Here is a 17,031-nt window from a genome sequence, read left to right on the forward strand (position 1 = left end):
TCAGTACCAGGTTGGTAGGTGAGGGCTGGAAGTAACAATGACTGTACTCTCTCCAAATAGGTTGGCGAACACCCTGTTGTAGAGCGCTGGCGGAGCCACGAGGCGAACAGAGCTCTGGCTAGGGCTATTCAGAAAAGGACAACAACTCATAGAAAAGGCCCACTCACCACGGAGCATGGTGTTTTGGTGCTTGGCTGTGCAGATCAGGCGTGTGATCCCCTCAATGACTTGACTCTTCGGTTCCAAGTCCTTCTCTTTGTTTTTCTTAGTCAGGAACATGACTGCCAAAAGATAACCATTCGAGATTCAACAGATGTCCACACAGTGAAATCCTATCGCTGAGCAAGCACTGGAAAAGTTTCATGCCCCTTTCCACAGCACATGCAAAGAGTCTGCCCATGAGGACTATAAGGACAGTTCCCAAACTTTCCCCCCTGCCCCACAGACCATTTGAAATTTGCTGAGGGTTTTGCCAGCCCACTCACCAATTTTTCTGCCTGAAGCGGCAGCTATGATGCATTATGATTCTCAACTGTGTTTTCACTGCTTCTTTTGTTTCTTACACACTGCATCTCATTGTATAACATTTTGAATTCCGCGAAATTTGAACCGTAATAAAATGAAGTGCAATGTAAGAAATAAGAAAAGCAATTACAATGCAATTAAAATGTAATACAGCGGCACCTCGGGTTAAGAACTTAATTCGTTCTGGAGGTCTGTTCTTAACCTGAAACCCCACTTTAGCTAATGGGGCCTCCCGCTGCCGCCCCACCGCTGCCGCACGATTTCTGTTCTCATCCTGAAGCAAGTTCTTAACCCGAGGTACTATTTCTGGGTTAGCGGAGTCTGTAACCTGAAGTGTCTGTAACCCGAGGTACCACTGTATGCATTGTGTGGAACGTTCTGTTTCTTGTCTTCAACCACAAATCCATTGGCACGTCTTGGCCCACCTAAATGGGATCGCTGGTAATTCAGGGGCCACTGTTTGGACTAGAAGACTCTTGGGCTAGTAGGAAACCAATCAATGTCAATAGGAAAAGAACAGCAATAAATAAACGAGCAGGCTGAGCTGGTATAGGCAGACCACAAAGAGCTGTGATGCTTCTGGGGAAGATTACCTTTCTTATTCTTCTCCTTGGTGACCACAGTCATGGCCATGGTGTTGGGGGCGGTCAGCTCCCCAGGGCCAGGGATGCGGCTGACCTGCAGGGAGCGGAAATTGCTCTTCAGGGTGTTTTTTATGCCCGTCTCCCGCTTCTCGGCCTCTTTCCTCTTCTCTGGACCCTGCGCTGTCCAGTAATCGACCTGCAGGCCCATCACCTCCACGCCGGGACTCAGGTTGCTGGAAGGAAGACGGGAAACAGAAGCTGCAACCAAAATGGACCCCGAGCCAAGCTAGGTGAGCAGCAGAACCACATGGCATAGCTCAGGCCGGACTGTACCACCGCAGGTTCTGAGGGGGAAAGAGGTGGAAGCGTGCCACTTACCCAGCTCCCGAGAGCCCGCTGCTGACCGATGGGGAGGGTGGAGGGGTACCCACCACCTCCTTGGTATAGGGGACGCCTCCGCCAGATGGAGACGACGAGCTGAGCAGCGAAGTGGTGCAGATGGTCACATCGTCAGAATCAACTAAGGAAAGGGGGGAAATGGCCCATATTATACCAGGGAGATGGTGGCTGATTTCAGGACCCGGGTGGCATTTTAACACCCATCCAATTCAGAGTGCTTCCAGATGACCTGTTTCTTGAGCACAAAGTTTGGGGGAAGCTTAGACGACTGTCTTAGATGTTTACTACGGCCTCGGTCCAGTATATCTGAAGGAGCGTCTCCACCCCCATTGTTCTGCCCAGACGCTGAGGTCCAGCACCGAGGGCCTTCTGGCGTTCCCTCATTGCGAGAAGCAAAGCTACAGGGAACCAGGCAGAGGGCCTTCTCGGTAGTGGCGCCCTCCCTGTGGAACACCCTCCCACCAGATGTCAAAAAGAACAACAACTACCAGACTTTCAGAAGACATCTGAAGGCAGCCCTGTTTAGGGAAGCTTTTAATGTTTGATGCATTACTGTATTTTAATATTTTGTTGGAAGCCACCCAGAGTGGCTGGGGAAGCCCAGGCAGATGGGCGGGGTATAAATAATAATAATAATAATAATAATAATAATAATAATAATAATAATAATAATAATAATTTGTTATGCTTTGTCTGCAGGAAGGTTAGGTGATGTTGCATCAATCAAATGCCGCTCCACCTTTCCCAATGGCTTCCCCCATCATTCGTCTTCTTGCAAAAAAGTCTTGATTCTGCAGTGTCAGGGAACTGCCATCAGTGCCGGAGGGAGAGAGCAAAATCCAGAGGGATTCCAGAGAGCGTCCCGGGATTGGGAGAGGCAGCCCATCTTCTGGGGAAGAGAATCAGCGTAGCACCAGTGGAGAAGGGGGGCAGATGGGGGAAGCGGCGAGGTGGTCCCATGACTCCTTGCCAGGGACCAGCGGGGAGAGTAGGGGTCCTCCGCTGCCTACGCCCTCCTTGCGCAGAAGGCTTTCGCGCAGAGAGAGTAGGAGGAGACTAGGCGTCAAAGAGCTTCTTTGCTGGAAGAAGTTGAAGAAACCCCCACTGACGGATTCTGCCAGCGATTGAGACAGCCACGGGTGAGTGGCTGTCCGGACAGAGAAGGTTCACTCAGGCAACCCAGCCAGGTGTTTGCACCGGCTTACGCACGAGCAACCCTTAGAACCACTACATGCAGGCATGTGTTTCTATTGTGCAATGGCAACCTTACAGCCTGCACAATCTTAATTTCCTGGCCTGTGACTGAATCCTGCCTGGAAATAGTGACACCTGGAAGTGCCCTCATTCCTTGTGAGTTTTACATCATTTACATAATCTGCTCTCCCAAAGCTGGGATTTACAGCCTTGCACCAGAAACACCTTGGGGAGCTTACTGTTGTTAGACATAGCTCAGCCTAGTCAATAATAATAACAACAACAATAATAATAATAATAATTGTACCCTGCCCATCTGACTGGGTTGCCCCATCCACTCTGGGCAGCTTCCAACAGATATAAGAACACAATATAACACCAAACATTAAAAGATCCAGTTATTACATAAGACCATAAGAGCCAATATTCCATCTAGTCTAGCATCCTGTTCTCACAGTGGCCACCCAGATAGATGCCCATGGGGCACCCATAAGCGAGATATGACCACAAGAGTCCTCTCCCCTCCTGCAGTTTCCAGAGCCCACCAGCAAACTGGAGGAGGCTCATCCTTGCGGGATGCAGGCAAGGTGGGAGACCAGAGCCAGGCTGTCTTGGCCGTAGCCTCCGGGATCCTGGCTCCGTGCCTTCTTCTCACCTGAGGTGCTGAAGGACTGCTCCACAAGGCCCACCTTCACCACCTGCCAGGGAACAAGGAGAAAAGCCTCAGTCAGTATCCAAAGACTTGCCAAGAGCCAACTTTCCATGCCAAGGAGCGGCTAACACAGCCTTCGCTGTGCTGGCAGGGGATGATGGGAGTTGTAGTCCCAAATGCCTGGGAGGTGCCAGATCGGCAAAGGTTGAACAAACACCTCACATGACAGTGACTGTGGCTTCCTGCCAAACTACCTCCTCTCTTGGGGAAGGTGAAAGGAAGAAGAAGAAGAAGAAGAAGAAGAAGAAGAAGAAGAAGAAGAAGAAGAAGAAGAAGAAGAGGAGGAGGAGGAGGAGGAGGAGGAGGAGTTTGGATTTGATATCCCGCTTTATCACTACCCGAAGGAGTCTCAAAGCGGCTAACAATCTCCTTTCCCTTCCTCCCCCACAACAAACACTCTGTGAGGTGAGTGGGGCTGAGAGACTTCAGAGAAGTGTGACTAGCCCAAGGTCACCCAGCAGCTGCATGTGGAGGAGCGGAGACGCGAACCCGGTTCACCAGATTATGAGTCCGCCACTCTTAACCACTACTCCACACTGGTTCTCTTAACATTAACTTGCAAGACAAGTTATACAGGTGCTGCCAAGGAGAAGGAGAAGGGCGAGGGCTTTTCTGAGTGGTCTAGTGGCCCCCCCAACAACAACAGCACTCACCCCGACAAACGGCACAAACTTCTGGCAGGAATCCTCGTCAGGGCTGTGAAATGGAGCAGAGGCAATTAAAAGCTGCAAACCCACCCCCCCTCCTGGAAAGAATCCTTGGCCTGGAAAGGCAACTGCGGAGAAGGGCTCATGCAGCCAGCAAGACCTCCCATCATCCTTTGCTCACCATCCTCCTGAGCTGCCGAGGGACAGGCCCCCCACCCCACCCCAAGGTGATGCTTCACCCAGGCTATTTTGTCCCTGTCCTTGTTGACGTGTCCCGTCAGTGCGCAGCCTCCCCCCCGCCCCACCCCCAGCCAGCAAAGAGTTATAAACAAGCAGCCGTTCTGAGAGAGCCAAAGCGATGTCGTCTCATCTTTAGGATGGGACGGGGGGCGAGGGAAGAAGGACAGACTCCTCTGCCTTACGCAGCAAAGCAGCCCCACCCCAAATGCTGAGCACAGGACCACACGGCGTAGGGAAGGTTGCAGGAGGGAAGGAATAAGACGAGGAGCACAGGGACGGATGCGCTTAAGAGGCTCAGGAGGAAGGGGGGGCTTTCCTTCCCTCCCCAACATGCAACCAGGAACAGGCAGCAGCCCTTGTCTCACACAAGGCAGAAGACGGGGGTCGGGAGAAAGGAGGCAGGAGCCAGCTCTGTTCCTGGACAAAGAGGAGACGGACAGACACTGGGGAAGAAGGGCAACACTGCAGCAAGCCACAGTTCCAATACCTGATATAAAAATCAAAATAGAGGCTTCTTTTCCTTGAATGCCAAAACAAACAAGAAACAAAAAAGACCAAGAAGAGGGAGAGGCGTAAAGAACTGCTGGAACGTAAGCGGTCACTAAGATGACGGGCACCGGGAGGTGACACAGACACACACACAGAAGTGGTGTCCGTCTGAATGGCGGCTTTGGGGAGGAGAGGGGTCCTGAACTCTTGAGCAGCAGGGGGAGAAGCTTCTTCTAGCTGAATCTAAGCAGCCAGGTTCTGAGCTTGTGAACCGAGTCAGAAGTAGGGGAAGGGGGATGTCTCCCTGAAGACACACCTGTTCACCCCGGCCTTGGGACACCTGCAACGTTTGTGTTTTGGGGCCCAGCCTATTCATAGGATCATAGAACTGCAGAGTGCGAAGGGACCTAGTCCGACCCCCTGCAAAGCAGGAATCTCAACATGGCGGATGATGGAGACAAAGGAATGCAACCGTTGGGCTAGAAAACGGCCCCCACCCCCTGGGTTTATGGCTAGCCCTTTGCTGGTATCAGTACAGACAAGGAGTGGCCTATACAACTGCGCAACAGGAAACAAACCCAATAGTAAACAAACAGCTATCCCTCTGATTGCCATCTGTTTCGATTGTTTTTAATGCTCCACTTGGCAGCCACACTGAGGCCTGCTGGTGATTAAATGAATTTAACCATAATCATCATAAAAATGTAGGCATTGTCATTTGGCTCCAGATCTTTTTTCGGGAGGGGGGGACTGGGACATCACCTCTTTACCCTGGCTATTCAGGTGCATGCTTTTAGGACCCACCTTTCTGTATGATTGTAAGTTGTTTTGAAGTGTTTTTCACATGTTTTAATACTGCTAACCCACCCTAGGATCTTTGGATGGAGGGTGGGTAATTTCATGATCATCATCATCACCATCCTCATCCCCCCCCCATTAAAGACCCACATCCTTCTGACCCCAGCCCATTTGCCTGCGCCCTCATCTCTCTGGGTCCAAACTGCACAGTGACCCCCAAAGAAGAGGGAGGCTCTTGCTTAGTTAGAGGGAGAGGGAGGGCCAGGGTGGGGTGGGTCTCCTGCAGAAGGGCCAAAAAGAGAAAAGAGGTGGTGGAGGGGAGACAGCTGCATAAAGAGAAAGGAAGGCAAAACTTGTTTGGCCAGCCCAAAACATCTGCAGAGTATCAGACTGGGAAAGACTGTCTTACCTGCCAGTGAACCATCTTTATTTACAGAATCATTCCATTTCATCCAGTAGCCTAAATGGAATTGATTGGGATGGTTCTGTAAAACCTGGCATTGGTGAATTGGACTACTGGCTGGGCACCAGATTGGCAGAGGCTGCTATCAGTACACTGGCTCCCGGTGGAGTACAGGGTCAGATTTAAGGTGCTGCTTTTGACCTTTAAAGCCTTCACAGCCTAGGACCCTCGTACCTCCCGGTATGCCCCACAGAGAGCCTCAAGGTCCATAAATAGCAACACCCTAGTGGTCCCGGGCCCTAAGGAAGTCAAATTAGCTTCAACCAGAGCCAGGGCTTTTTCAACTCTGGCTCCGGCCAGGTGGAATGCTCTGCCTCATGAGACCAGGGCCCTGCAGGATCTGATTTCTTTCCACAGGGCCTGTAAGAAGGAGTTGTTCCGCCTGGCCTTTGGCTTGGAGCCAATTTGATTCCCTCCCCCTCTTTCTGTTTTCTTTTTCCTTTCTCCTCCTGTGATGAGGCTGCATTTTAATATTTTAATATTTTAATGTTTCAATATTTTAATGTTGTATTTTAATCTTGTTTTAAGTTGTATTCATTCAACTTGTTTTTATTATTGCTTGTTAGCTGCCCTGAGCCCGGCCTTGGCTGGGGAGGGCGGGGTATAAATAAAAATTATTATTATTATTATTATTATTATTATTATTATTACTACACATAATGTCTTACAGCGCCAGAGGGGTTCTGCCTCTCTTCCATCCTTGGCCAACAGCCCCTTGCGGAGGCAGAAGCAGATACTGAGCTGGGCCCACTCCTGGCGCCAGGCCTGACAGGCACCGTTGGGTTTGGGTTTTGTTGGGAGCTGCCCAGAGAGGCTGGGGAAACCAGCCAGATGGGCGGCATATAAATAACAAAAATATTATTATTACTATTATTATTACTATTACTATTATTATTATTATTGGGTTTGTTTGGGGTTTTTTATGACACAGTCTTATTCAGATGCCCTGGCAGACCTGCACTCTCCCGTGTAGATGACAACAGCACGCCCAGAGTCCTCTCCACCTGATCTTGGGATTCAGTAGGCTGATGCTGGAGCTGATGCCACAGTTTTCACTTTTGAAGAGCATTTTCTGCACCTAACACACACAGCTTCTGGAATACGCCCCCCCCCAATAAATTGCCCTAAAGCTGCTACACTTTGCATGGGTTCCAGAATACGTACTCTGCTTGACGCCAGCATTGCCCAACCTTGGATCTCCAGGTGTTGTTGGACTCTGATTCCCATCAGCTCCAGCCAGCATGGCCAACAGTCAGGGATGATGGGAGTTGGAGTCCAACTACAGGCTGGGGAAGGTGGATCTACCCTCTAACTGGGACCCTGGCTGAGGCTGATGGCATTTGAAGTCCTACAACGATGGAGGTTACCAGCTTGGCGAAGGGCTGAAAACTACACATAGGCTAGTTGCCAGTGGAGTAGTAAATCATCTCTTTCAGAGGTTAGGAACCTGTGGCCTTCCTGATGTTCCTGGACCACAACTCACATTGCCTGGGACTGATGGGAATATGACACAGTTGCAGGGCCATTGGGCCAGCCCAGAGCGCAGTGGGGATAGGCTAGCCCAGAGCTTTCAGGTCACCATGGATGAACTCTTCTTAAGTCGACCACTGCAGACTCTTCCCCGCCCTGCCCCAACACAAAGCAACCTCTCTCCCCAGCCTCGGTTTTCCGACAGCGGCATTGAGTTGCACAACCACAAGCTTGCACTAACTATGTGAAGCACCTGGGCACATTGTGTGGCAGCCTGTGGCAAGCTAGCTGCACACATGCGCTGCTGTGACGCATCGTTACACCTCCGGCATCCGCCGCTGCAGATGTCTGAAAAGGAACGTCAAAAGCCAAACCCTGCACAAAGCGAAGCTCTGCAGTCTGCACACAAAATACTGTGCCAAATTCTGCATGTGGTGGTCGCTGCAGTTGGCCACCCTTGCTGTAGAGCCTGTTCTGATGCCAAGAATGTGATCCCATTGAGGAAGCAGCACCAAACAACTAATGAAGCGTAATGAAGTGAAAATGGTCCAGTACAAATCTACCACTAATGCATTATTATTGCATCAATGACACGTTGCCCACACTTACAAAAAAACCCAGCTCCATGAGCTTCATTGCCCATATTTTGCCAAGCCCAAGGTCTAACTTAAAGGTAGAGGTAAAGGGGCCCCTGACCATTAGGTCCAGTCGTGGCCGACTCGGGGGTTGAGGTGCTCATCTCGCTTTATTGGTCGAGGGAGCCGGCGGCCAGCATGACTAAGCCGCTTCTGGCGAACCAGAGAAGCACACGGAAACGCCATTTACCTTCCCACCGGAGCGGTACCTATTTATCTCCTTGCACTTTGACATGCTTTCAAACTGCTAGGTTGGCAGGAGCTGGGAAAGAGCAACGGGAGCTCATCCCATCGTGGGGATTTGAACCGCCAACCTTCTGATCGGCAAGTCCTAGGCTCTGTGGTTTAACCCACAGCGCCACCCGCATCCAAGGTCTAACTTCGTGGCAAGTAAAACTACTGTATGTGGCGAGTTGGAGGTGGAGATGCAGTGCTCAGAAGCCAATGCCCATTTTGCTTCCACTTGAAGGCAATGCTCCAAGACTCTGAAATGAGTTTGAAGGACACCCCACCCCACCACCACCCCCAGTTTGAAGGATATGAAGTTCCCCTGTGCCCAAAACTCACAGGCTTCCCTGCCTGGCTGGGGCGTGGTGACACCCATCCCAGGACATGTCCCGGCCCAAAGCAGAGCCCCTAACCCTGCAGAAGCTCCCGCGGGGAGTGCAGCAAGCCAGCCGTACGTACTGTGTGCCAGTCCCCGATGGCTGTAGGGGCAAGCAGAGAACAGCAGGGCTTGAAGTACCCCACACACCTGAACTGCGGGGGGAGGAAGCACAGAAACAGTACTTGCAATTCCCAAAAACCACTGACCGGGCCTGCCTTTCTCCTGGCACCTGGGAGAAGGTTTTCTTCTCCGCCCCATGACAGAAGTGCTGCCTGTTCCTTCTGCTCTCAACCCTACCGGGCTTCAGGAGCAGGTTCAGAGACACTGGAGCCATCCAGGAGCCAGGGAAAAGCTGACAACAAAGAGTGGGACTCTCTATGTAGCTTCTGCACCACTGCCCAACCCAATACACTATCCCTTGGGAATTAGGGGAAGCAATCCTGGCCCATTGTAGGGCCCCATGTGGTGTAGAAGGTGGGTCTAAGTAGCTCCTTCATTTGGCCATGGTGTGTGTTTGCATGGTGTGTGTTTGTTTGTGTGTGTGTGTGTATGAAAGGAAGATGGCCTCTTACCTCTTCTGCTTGTAGGTCAACATGGCCTCGGAAATGGGCAACTGGTGGGACACATTGGCGCCAGTGATGAACTGGACGACCCGACCAGGGACATCCACTGTGTCTGGAAGGAGGCGAGTGGAAGAGTTAGACGAGGCAGAACATCCTCAAGGAACAAGGTCCCTGCCCCATCCCACCCGGTCCCACCCTGCTCCTCCCCAGCTGGAGACAGGCCTACTTTGTCCTATATTGAAAGATTTTTGGCAGAAGGTAACTGAAACTATCAACAGAACTGTACAGAACAACCTGACATTTACAGAGCAAAACATCCTCTTGAATTATATACCCAGCACATGGAACCTTACAAGAGGACAATACGAGTGGACTGTCCTTGCCCTTACCACAGCAAAAAGACTGAAAAATAAAAATGTGGCTCCCTTCTACGATTGGATTGAAGAAGTCTACAAACTCGCAACTTATGAACAACTTGCATATAAACGCAGACTTGCCATGGACAAATTCCATGATATTTGGAATCCATTCTTACAAATACTGTTATAGGTTAAGATCTGGTGAAGCACAAGACCAACTTTGTAAAATATACAGTTTTGGGTTTTCCCCCTCCCCCCTTTCTTTCCCCTTCTACACGGGTTCTATTTCTCTTTCTCTCTCTTTTATCTACGTCTCACATATAATTATGTACTTTTTGGATTTTCAATAAAGATGTTGTCTTTAAAAAGTCCTGCTTGGACTACTTACCTGAACTAGGGGGCTCAATTCTGCTAAACAGCTCTCTCCAGGCTGCATCCAGGAACAAGGTGCTGTACCTGTTGTCCACAGAGCCAAGGTACTTGGCCACAGGATGAGAGCCTGCCAATGACACAGAGGAAAGGAAGCATTTTGTAAAATAAATAAATAAATAAATAAATAAATACCTACGACACTGGAGAAGGCAAGTAGAGCAAAGCTTGCACCACCTTAGGAAGCTGTGCCAAAGGGCAAAATCCTGTTTCGCCTGGTTTGCCTCCACTATTTCCAGCCCATCTTTTTCTTTTTCCAGTTGGAGAGGCCGAAGGGACGTTCCCACAGGTCAACCAGGGCGGACATCTTAGCAGGGAAGACACAGCGGCCTTCCAGGACAGCCCCCCGCGCCCCCCCCATGGCGAAGCTCTTACCCAACGGCACCACGAGGAAACGGAGATAGTTGAGCCAGTCCGGGGTCTTGCCGGCTAGCTGCTCCACAAAGAAGCGCAGGACGATGCTCAGGTAGCTCTGGTCCCCTGCGACGGCCACTTTCACTGGGGGAGGCATGTGGGAATTACAGTTACAGCTGCCGGAGGAAGAGAGAGGCTGAGAGATTCACAAAGAAGCAGCCCCTCGGAAAGAGCACAGCCAAACTACTGACCCCACCCCTGGCGCCTCACTACTCCACTGCCATCAGAAAGCCTGGAATCTACCACCCTTTGGACAAAACCAGGAGCGGTTCCATGCGAGTGGGAAGGAGGGGGGAGAGAGAAAGAGGGAAAGGGGTGGCAGAAGAAAGGGGGGGTTGGCAGAAAGAGGGAGGGAGAAGGGGTGGCAGAGAGAGAAACACTGGTGCCCTGCCCAGTCTTCTCTCAGTCTCTGCTCACTACCTGAAATGAATGACTAACATCCTGACCTAATAGCTGCAGAAAACATCAGCACACTAATCCTTGTATTTACCAGAAAAGCTTATATTATTGCAGGAACCAGACTTTACTCAGACACCAACATCTCTTTCAAGGTGCATTTCTTATCCAGAAACCACAGAGATAAAGATGCAGTCTTCTCAAAAGCAAGGCTTCATCCTCTTTACTTCAAACCAGTAAACACATAGTTCAAAGGACTTCTGAACTACGTTACTCAGGAAACTCCCTCTCCACAAACTATAAACTATGTATTTTCAATGGCTGGCCAGCTCACGGCTTCAATGGGACCCCCCTCTTTGCTCCTCAAGGACCTCAATGATCAATCCTATGGTTTGCTAGACCATGGTGAGTGAAGCTGTCCCCTTGCCAAGCACAGGGGTCTGAAGAGTAGAGCTTAGCACTTGCAGAAGGCTCAAATCTCTGTTCTGTGCCTTTGAGTTCCGTTTTCTTCAAGATCAGGTTTTTCTGCACTTACTTTCCAGGCTTTGGGGGGGGGGTCATCAGACCCTCTCTTTACAGATTTCAAGGTGTGGGTGTCTAATGTTGCTGCCCACACATGGATGCTCGGGTTGCGAACATGATCCGTGCGGGAATCACTTTCGCAACCCGCAGCACCGTGTGCGCGCACGTGCAGGTTGCGAATCGGCGCTTCTGCGCATACGCAAAGAACGATTTAGCGCTTGTGCGCATGCGCAACCGCCGAAACCCAAAAGTAACCCGTTCCGGTACTTCCAGGTTTTGGCGTGACCGTAACCTGAAAAAACGCAACCTGAAGCGTCTGTAACCCGAGGTATGACTGTATTCTTGTTTTATTTCCGTGTAGCAAACCAATCTTTTTCTACATCCTGGCATGACATGTTCTTTATAAGGGTTAAAGGCACACAGGCATTTTTCATGAACGCAGGTACTAACTCAACACAGAAGATTCCAGTCCTCCTAGAGACCTGCATGTTGAGTTCATGCGTGTGGTGCGCAAGCCTGAGGGTTCAGGCACACACCACTTAGCAACTTGGGTGGCTGCAACCCCTGCATACATGAACCCCCAAAGTCCTTTCTTCGGGGTCCACCTGAAAAACCAACATGGGGCACTCAGACCCTGGTTTGTTGCTGCCCGCCGGCAATACTCACTATCTCTGGATGCGAGAGACGATGGTGTTGAAAGCGGCCTGCACATCCGCCATGGAGCAGGTGGAGACAATGGGCTGCTTGTGCTCTTGCAGCTGGTCGCACAGATACTGCCGGGAGGAAACCAGAAATAGGAGGCAGGAATGGGATGAAGAAGAAATGCAAACACTTTGCAAAAATAACTTGCTGGGGAGGTACCAGAGCCCTCCCCCGAATCCAGGAGTCGCCAACATGGTGCCCTCTAGAATGTTGAATTTCAAGCTATTGCCCCCAGTCGGCATGGCCAATGGTCAGGGATGATGGGATTTTTCAGTCCAGCAAGATCTAGAGGAGCCACAGGCTGGTTTCATTTATTTGTTGGCTTGATTTGAGAATCATTAGCATTTCTAAGGTTCCCCATTCTGGCTTTAGACCCAGGTTACTTGAAGGAGTATCTGTGCTCATATGAACCTGCCTGAGCCCGGAGAGGCTTTTACCCACACTTTAAAAATCCGCTCTGGGAACAAACATGTAGCCACTGAAGCTTCCTGGTTGGCAGTGCTTCCAGCTGAGGGTTTTTAATTTTGTAAGAGGGGGGTTCAAATATTGCAAATGGGTCATTGGCAACAGTTGTGTTTTTTAATTATTTAACAGTGGGTTTTTCTTGGGAAATTAAATTTGAGAAGGGATAGGGAGCTGACATCTTGATGCCAATTATATTGCAGGGATGCAGCATTTTTAATATATTTTTTTTTGCATGCACGAGGAGTGTTCATCCCACAATAAATACCCATCTGGAAGCACTCCAGAGAGCTCAGGGCCTCTGCTCCAGATCACTTGGGCTTGGGGTGTTTCTCCCAGCTTGTTCATGTGAACTAAGCCTCTTCTTTACTCTCAAGCTGGGGAGTTTCCTTGAGCTGGAGCCTCCAGCAGCACTGGCAAAGCTCTGGCTCAATGTCCAAATAATAATAATAGAGGGTGACATTTTATGGGGGAGCTGAAAACCCACTGAAAAGGGCTCTGGCTCAGGGGTAGAACACCTGCCTTTGCCTAGAAGAGGCCCAGGTTCAATCCCTGGTATCTCCAGGTAGGGCTGGGAGAACCCCCTGCCTGAAACCCCAAAGAGCTGCTTCCAGCATGCATATTACTGACCACTGGCCCTGCTGACTGGGGCTAATGGGAGATGGAGTCCAACAAACACCCAAAGGGCATCCAGCTGGGAAAGGCTGGCTTTAGAGGCATGCAAGATGCAGGAAGATGGTACCAAGGCTTCCCTGCCCATCCCCAGGGCTCCCTTACCTGGCCTTGCCACTCGGCTATGTTCACCAGGATGATGCTCTCAGGCAGCTGCTCATCCGAGACCAGGATCTGGTTGAGCTGATCATACACAGACTTTCGGGGCACCTGCAGTAGCACAACAGAGGAGCATTCACAGACTGGCACGAACCCACAGCCACCCTTGGGCTGGCTATGCAAAGACCTAGAGGATGGCAAAGGCAGGTAAGACCTCATGGCCCCAGCAGTGGCTGGTGTCCATTGGGACTGGTAGGGCCGAAGCCGAGGAGACTACCAGCAGGTGGCGCCACAGCCAGTGATAAACAGAATCACTTCCTAACTGGTTGTTAAGGACGATGGGATCGTTTCCCTTTCCCCCTAATGGACCAACCTTCACTGCTTGGCCCATTTCTGATGCCAGGAGCTGCCAATTCTTTTCATCTCAGAGTTCCACCACCCCACCCCATTATTATTATTATATTATATTTTTTAATCATCGACATTTTCCCACAATACAGTAAAATTGCAGTTACAAAAGATACATAAGGAGAAAAACGGAAGAAGAAAAGAAAGGGACAACAGAAAGAAAGGGAAGAAAGAAAAAGGAAGGAAGGAAAGAAAACCCATCAACCCACCGCTTCCAAGCGATTCACTCACCTCCCTCCCGGGGGGGGGGGGGAACCCTTCCTCCCCCTACAAGCCCCTCCCCCCACCCACTGCCTGACCTGGGTGCCCTGCCGTGAGTCTGGGGAGCTCTCGCTGTCCAGGCTGCTGGTCCGATCGCCCTGGCCCTTGGAGTTCTGCCTGTCCTTGACGGACATGCTGCGCGGCCGCCACAACTGCTTGTTCTCAACTTTGCTGAAAGGCAAAAGTCTGGTTTGTCGAAGTGATACAGAGGAAGCTGGACCTGGCGAGTGGCAAAAAGAGAAGTCTGCTGGGCAACTGAGCAGCTGCCACTAGCTGCAGCAGGAAAGTCAGCGGCGGAAGTGACAAGCCCAGGCTCAGAGAGACCCCACTGGGTCCCAGACATTTCCGGGGTGTGTGTGGCTTTCACAAGTATTCAGAGAGCAGGGAAGAGCCACCATGCCTCCAAAGATCACCTCTCCCTGCTTTCAGTATCTACGTGCCAAACCTAGGACTGGAAGGATCTCCAGGGGAGACATTCTTGGTGGGTGGGTGCCTGTCAAATCAATTAAGTTACAATTCATTGCATTTTAGCTCTTTCCAGCTGCTTCCACACAAGGTGTTTTAACTCAGAATTGCCATGCTTTGTTCATTCACTTTTTCCCGAGTATCCAGACTGTGCCATTATCAAGCCGCTACTCTTGTAGTGTCCCCTCCACCAGGCCCTGCTCCTCTTCCATCCCAGCATGTGACAGAATCCCACCCGCAAAACAGCGACAGGCCAGCAGCCGCTGTTCCGCCACCAGCCACAAGAGAGAGGCTTTCTTTACCTGGGAGAAACAGTGGCTGGGAACTCTGGCTTGCTGCTGCTGCTCAGCTGGGTCAGCCTGTCCACGCTGCTCTCCTTCAGGACTGTCTCGCCAGGTCCTCCTGGGCAGGATTCATCAGCCTCCAGCTCCTGAGGGGATGCACAGAAAGTCTTTCTTCTTTCACTCTTTGGTAACATCAAACAGCTAGTTTACCAGGCCAGCCGCTTCCCCTGCCTGACTGACAGGAGCAAGCCAGCTTCTCTTCCCTTGGGCTGGTACCCCTGGGCAAAAATGTGCAGAGCCAGCCCTGGAAAAGAACTCTGTTCCCACTCTCTGCCCCCCAAGTCGCAGATCAGCTTCAGCTAGAAACTGGATATTTGGCGTCCCTGCCACTCTGCCGGCAGAGATACGGCAAGCATCCTTGCTTCTGACTTCCAAGAGCAACTTGAAGACTCTCTTATGCCTGTGCAGCTATACAAGCTTTCGTGATCAGCTGTTCATTTTAACGATTATTTTGTATTGCTTTTATGTTGCTTTACGTTTCAAGCGTCCCTGTGAGAATTTTTGTATACCTCACGTTTTCTATGTGTTTCACGTTTCATCTTTATGACTGCTGTTGTAATAAATAATCCTTCATAAAAATTATTGCACTACATTCTTCATTAAATTACACTGGGGAACAATTTTTTTTTTTTTCATTTTCTGTTGCATGAGATTTTTCAACTGTTCTTATATGTTCTTTCAATGCTGATTTCAAATCTGAAACTGATTTTCGTGTACATGCTATAGTTAGCTTTCAATTTCCAACTTTTGCCGATACAGTGGTACCTCAGGTTAAGAACTTAATTCGTTCCAGAGGTCCGTTCTTAACCTGAAACTGTTCTTAACCTGAAGCACCTGCTACACATTTCCTCGTCAAAGACGCAATATAACGGTGTTTGTGAGGCATGCCTATAAAAGCTATTTGAAATTCCCCTGGGCGACCAAGACAAGAAATGGGCTCCGCATATTGTTTGTCACAATTGTGAGGAAATGCTTAGAGACTGGACAAAAGGAAAATGGAAGAGTACGCCTTTTAGGGTTCCCATGGTTTGGCGAGAACCCAAGGATCACACAAGTGACTGCTATTTTTGTTTCCCAGTGGTATCTACAAGCTGTTGTTATTCAGCTAAAGCTTTTCTGTTGTCCAAGCAGGAAGCTGACCATTTTGAGATCCACACAGATGATCCAGTTGTGTTCCTCACCAGGTTCACTTCCTTCATCTTCAGAAGAGACAAACCCCTTAAAAACTGGAACTGGGAGTTCCTCAGAGTGCAGGACAGGTCTAATTGCTGAAGGAATACTGGGATAGGCGACAGAATGTCGGTTTTTCTTGCCAATACCCTTCAAAATAGCATAACAAAACGAGCAAAGCCTTGCCCGGAGAGGGCTGGTAATCACCCATCACGCTGGACTCACCATAGCCGCTGTTTCCATGACACCCTCGTCTTGGGCGCGAGGAACACCCACTTTCCGCTTCTCTGCTTCTCCCTGGGCGAACGGGGACAGGCAAGGAGGCAGTGGGGAGAGGAGTGAGAATAAAAGTTTGAATAAGTTAGTAGATAGGACCTCCGATTCAAGCATCTCCAAGAAGAGAGCGGAAGCAGGTTAGTGCTGAGCACAGGGAAAACAAAACCCTTCCAAAACACACTTTGCTTGGTTTAGGCGCCCCAGTAGAGAAGCAACATGGCGGCGGAGGTCAGGGGGCAGGGAAGCCCAATCCCCAGCACTGCAGGGACCGGGGTGACCCCAGCGGCTGAGCCAGCAAGTCCAGTTAACCCACCTCTCCTATACTGTGAAAAGAAGCAGCTTATCCAGGAAAAGACAGGGGGTGGGGTGGGGGAAAGGAGGAAGAAATGTAACAGGGATTGCTCTCGACAGCAGGCCGGTTCTGGAACGGTGGCGGGGGGAGCCTGAGGCTTTCCAGATGTTGTTGGACTACAACTCCCATAACCCGTGCAAGCTGGGGCTGATGGGAGCTGGAGTCCGGTAAATATCAGGTGGGCCACAGGTTCCCCACTGCTGTTCTGCAGGGGGCAGGCCCAGGCAGGCAGGCTGCTAGCAGGGGGAAAGAGGAGGAGGAGGAGGAGGAGTAACTCACAGGGCTGCCCGACTCTCGCTCCTGCCCCTTTTGGCCGTGCAGACTGCTGATCTCAGTCTGGGAACCAGAGTGAGAGACGCCCTCAAAGAAGCGCC

The 17,031-nt window shown here is 50.5% G+C and overlaps 1 protein-coding gene and 1 long non-coding RNA gene across 5 annotated transcripts in view; both read right to left on the bottom strand.

Annotated features, from left to right (window-relative positions):
• Positions 1-17,031, bottom strand: part of LOC308583955 (phosphofurin acidic cluster sorting protein 2-like) — a 191,756-nt gene that overhangs the window by 3,076 nt on the left and 171,649 nt on the right. Inside the window, exons 10-25 of one of the 4 annotated variants that reach the window (XM_081188470.1) lie at positions 16,937-17,030; positions 16,255-16,326; positions 14,818-14,945; positions 14,089-14,221; positions 13,388-13,492; positions 12,113-12,219; positions 10,490-10,644; positions 10,074-10,184; positions 9,336-9,438; positions 8,844-8,915; positions 4,789-4,821; positions 4,068-4,110; positions 3,358-3,400; positions 1,488-1,629; positions 1,119-1,342; positions 168-281 (exon numbers count right to left, since the gene is read on the bottom strand). In XM_081188470.1, the coding sequence (XP_081044596.1) occupies positions 168-281; positions 1,119-1,342; positions 1,488-1,629; positions 3,358-3,400; positions 4,068-4,110; positions 4,789-4,821; positions 8,844-8,915; positions 9,336-9,438; positions 10,074-10,184; positions 10,490-10,644; positions 12,113-12,219; positions 13,388-13,492; positions 14,089-14,221; positions 14,818-14,945; positions 16,255-16,326; positions 16,937-17,030 (1,679 nt within the window). The remainder of the gene's footprint in view (positions 1-167; positions 282-1,118; positions 1,343-1,487; positions 1,630-3,357; positions 3,401-4,067; positions 4,111-4,788; positions 4,822-8,843; positions 8,916-9,335; positions 9,439-10,073; positions 10,185-10,489; positions 10,645-12,112; positions 12,220-13,387; positions 13,493-14,088; positions 14,222-14,817; positions 14,946-16,254; positions 16,327-16,936; position 17,031) is intronic. The other 3 variants (XM_081188472.1, XM_081188471.1, XM_081188473.1) reach the window with 3 other exon arrangements.
• Positions 2,186-3,340, bottom strand: LOC308584297. The gene is made up of 2 exons (XR_014006753.1): positions 2,740-3,340; positions 2,186-2,299 (listed from the first exon to the last, which is right to left on the bottom strand). It is a non-coding gene; the product is annotated as an uncharacterized lncRNA (long non-coding RNA).

This window comes from Podarcis bocagei (genome assembly GCF_964188305.1).
Source record: "Podarcis bocagei genome assembly, chromosome: 3".
In the NCBI taxonomy this organism is placed as follows: Eukaryota; Metazoa; Chordata; class Lepidosauria; order Squamata; family Lacertidae; genus Podarcis; species Podarcis bocagei.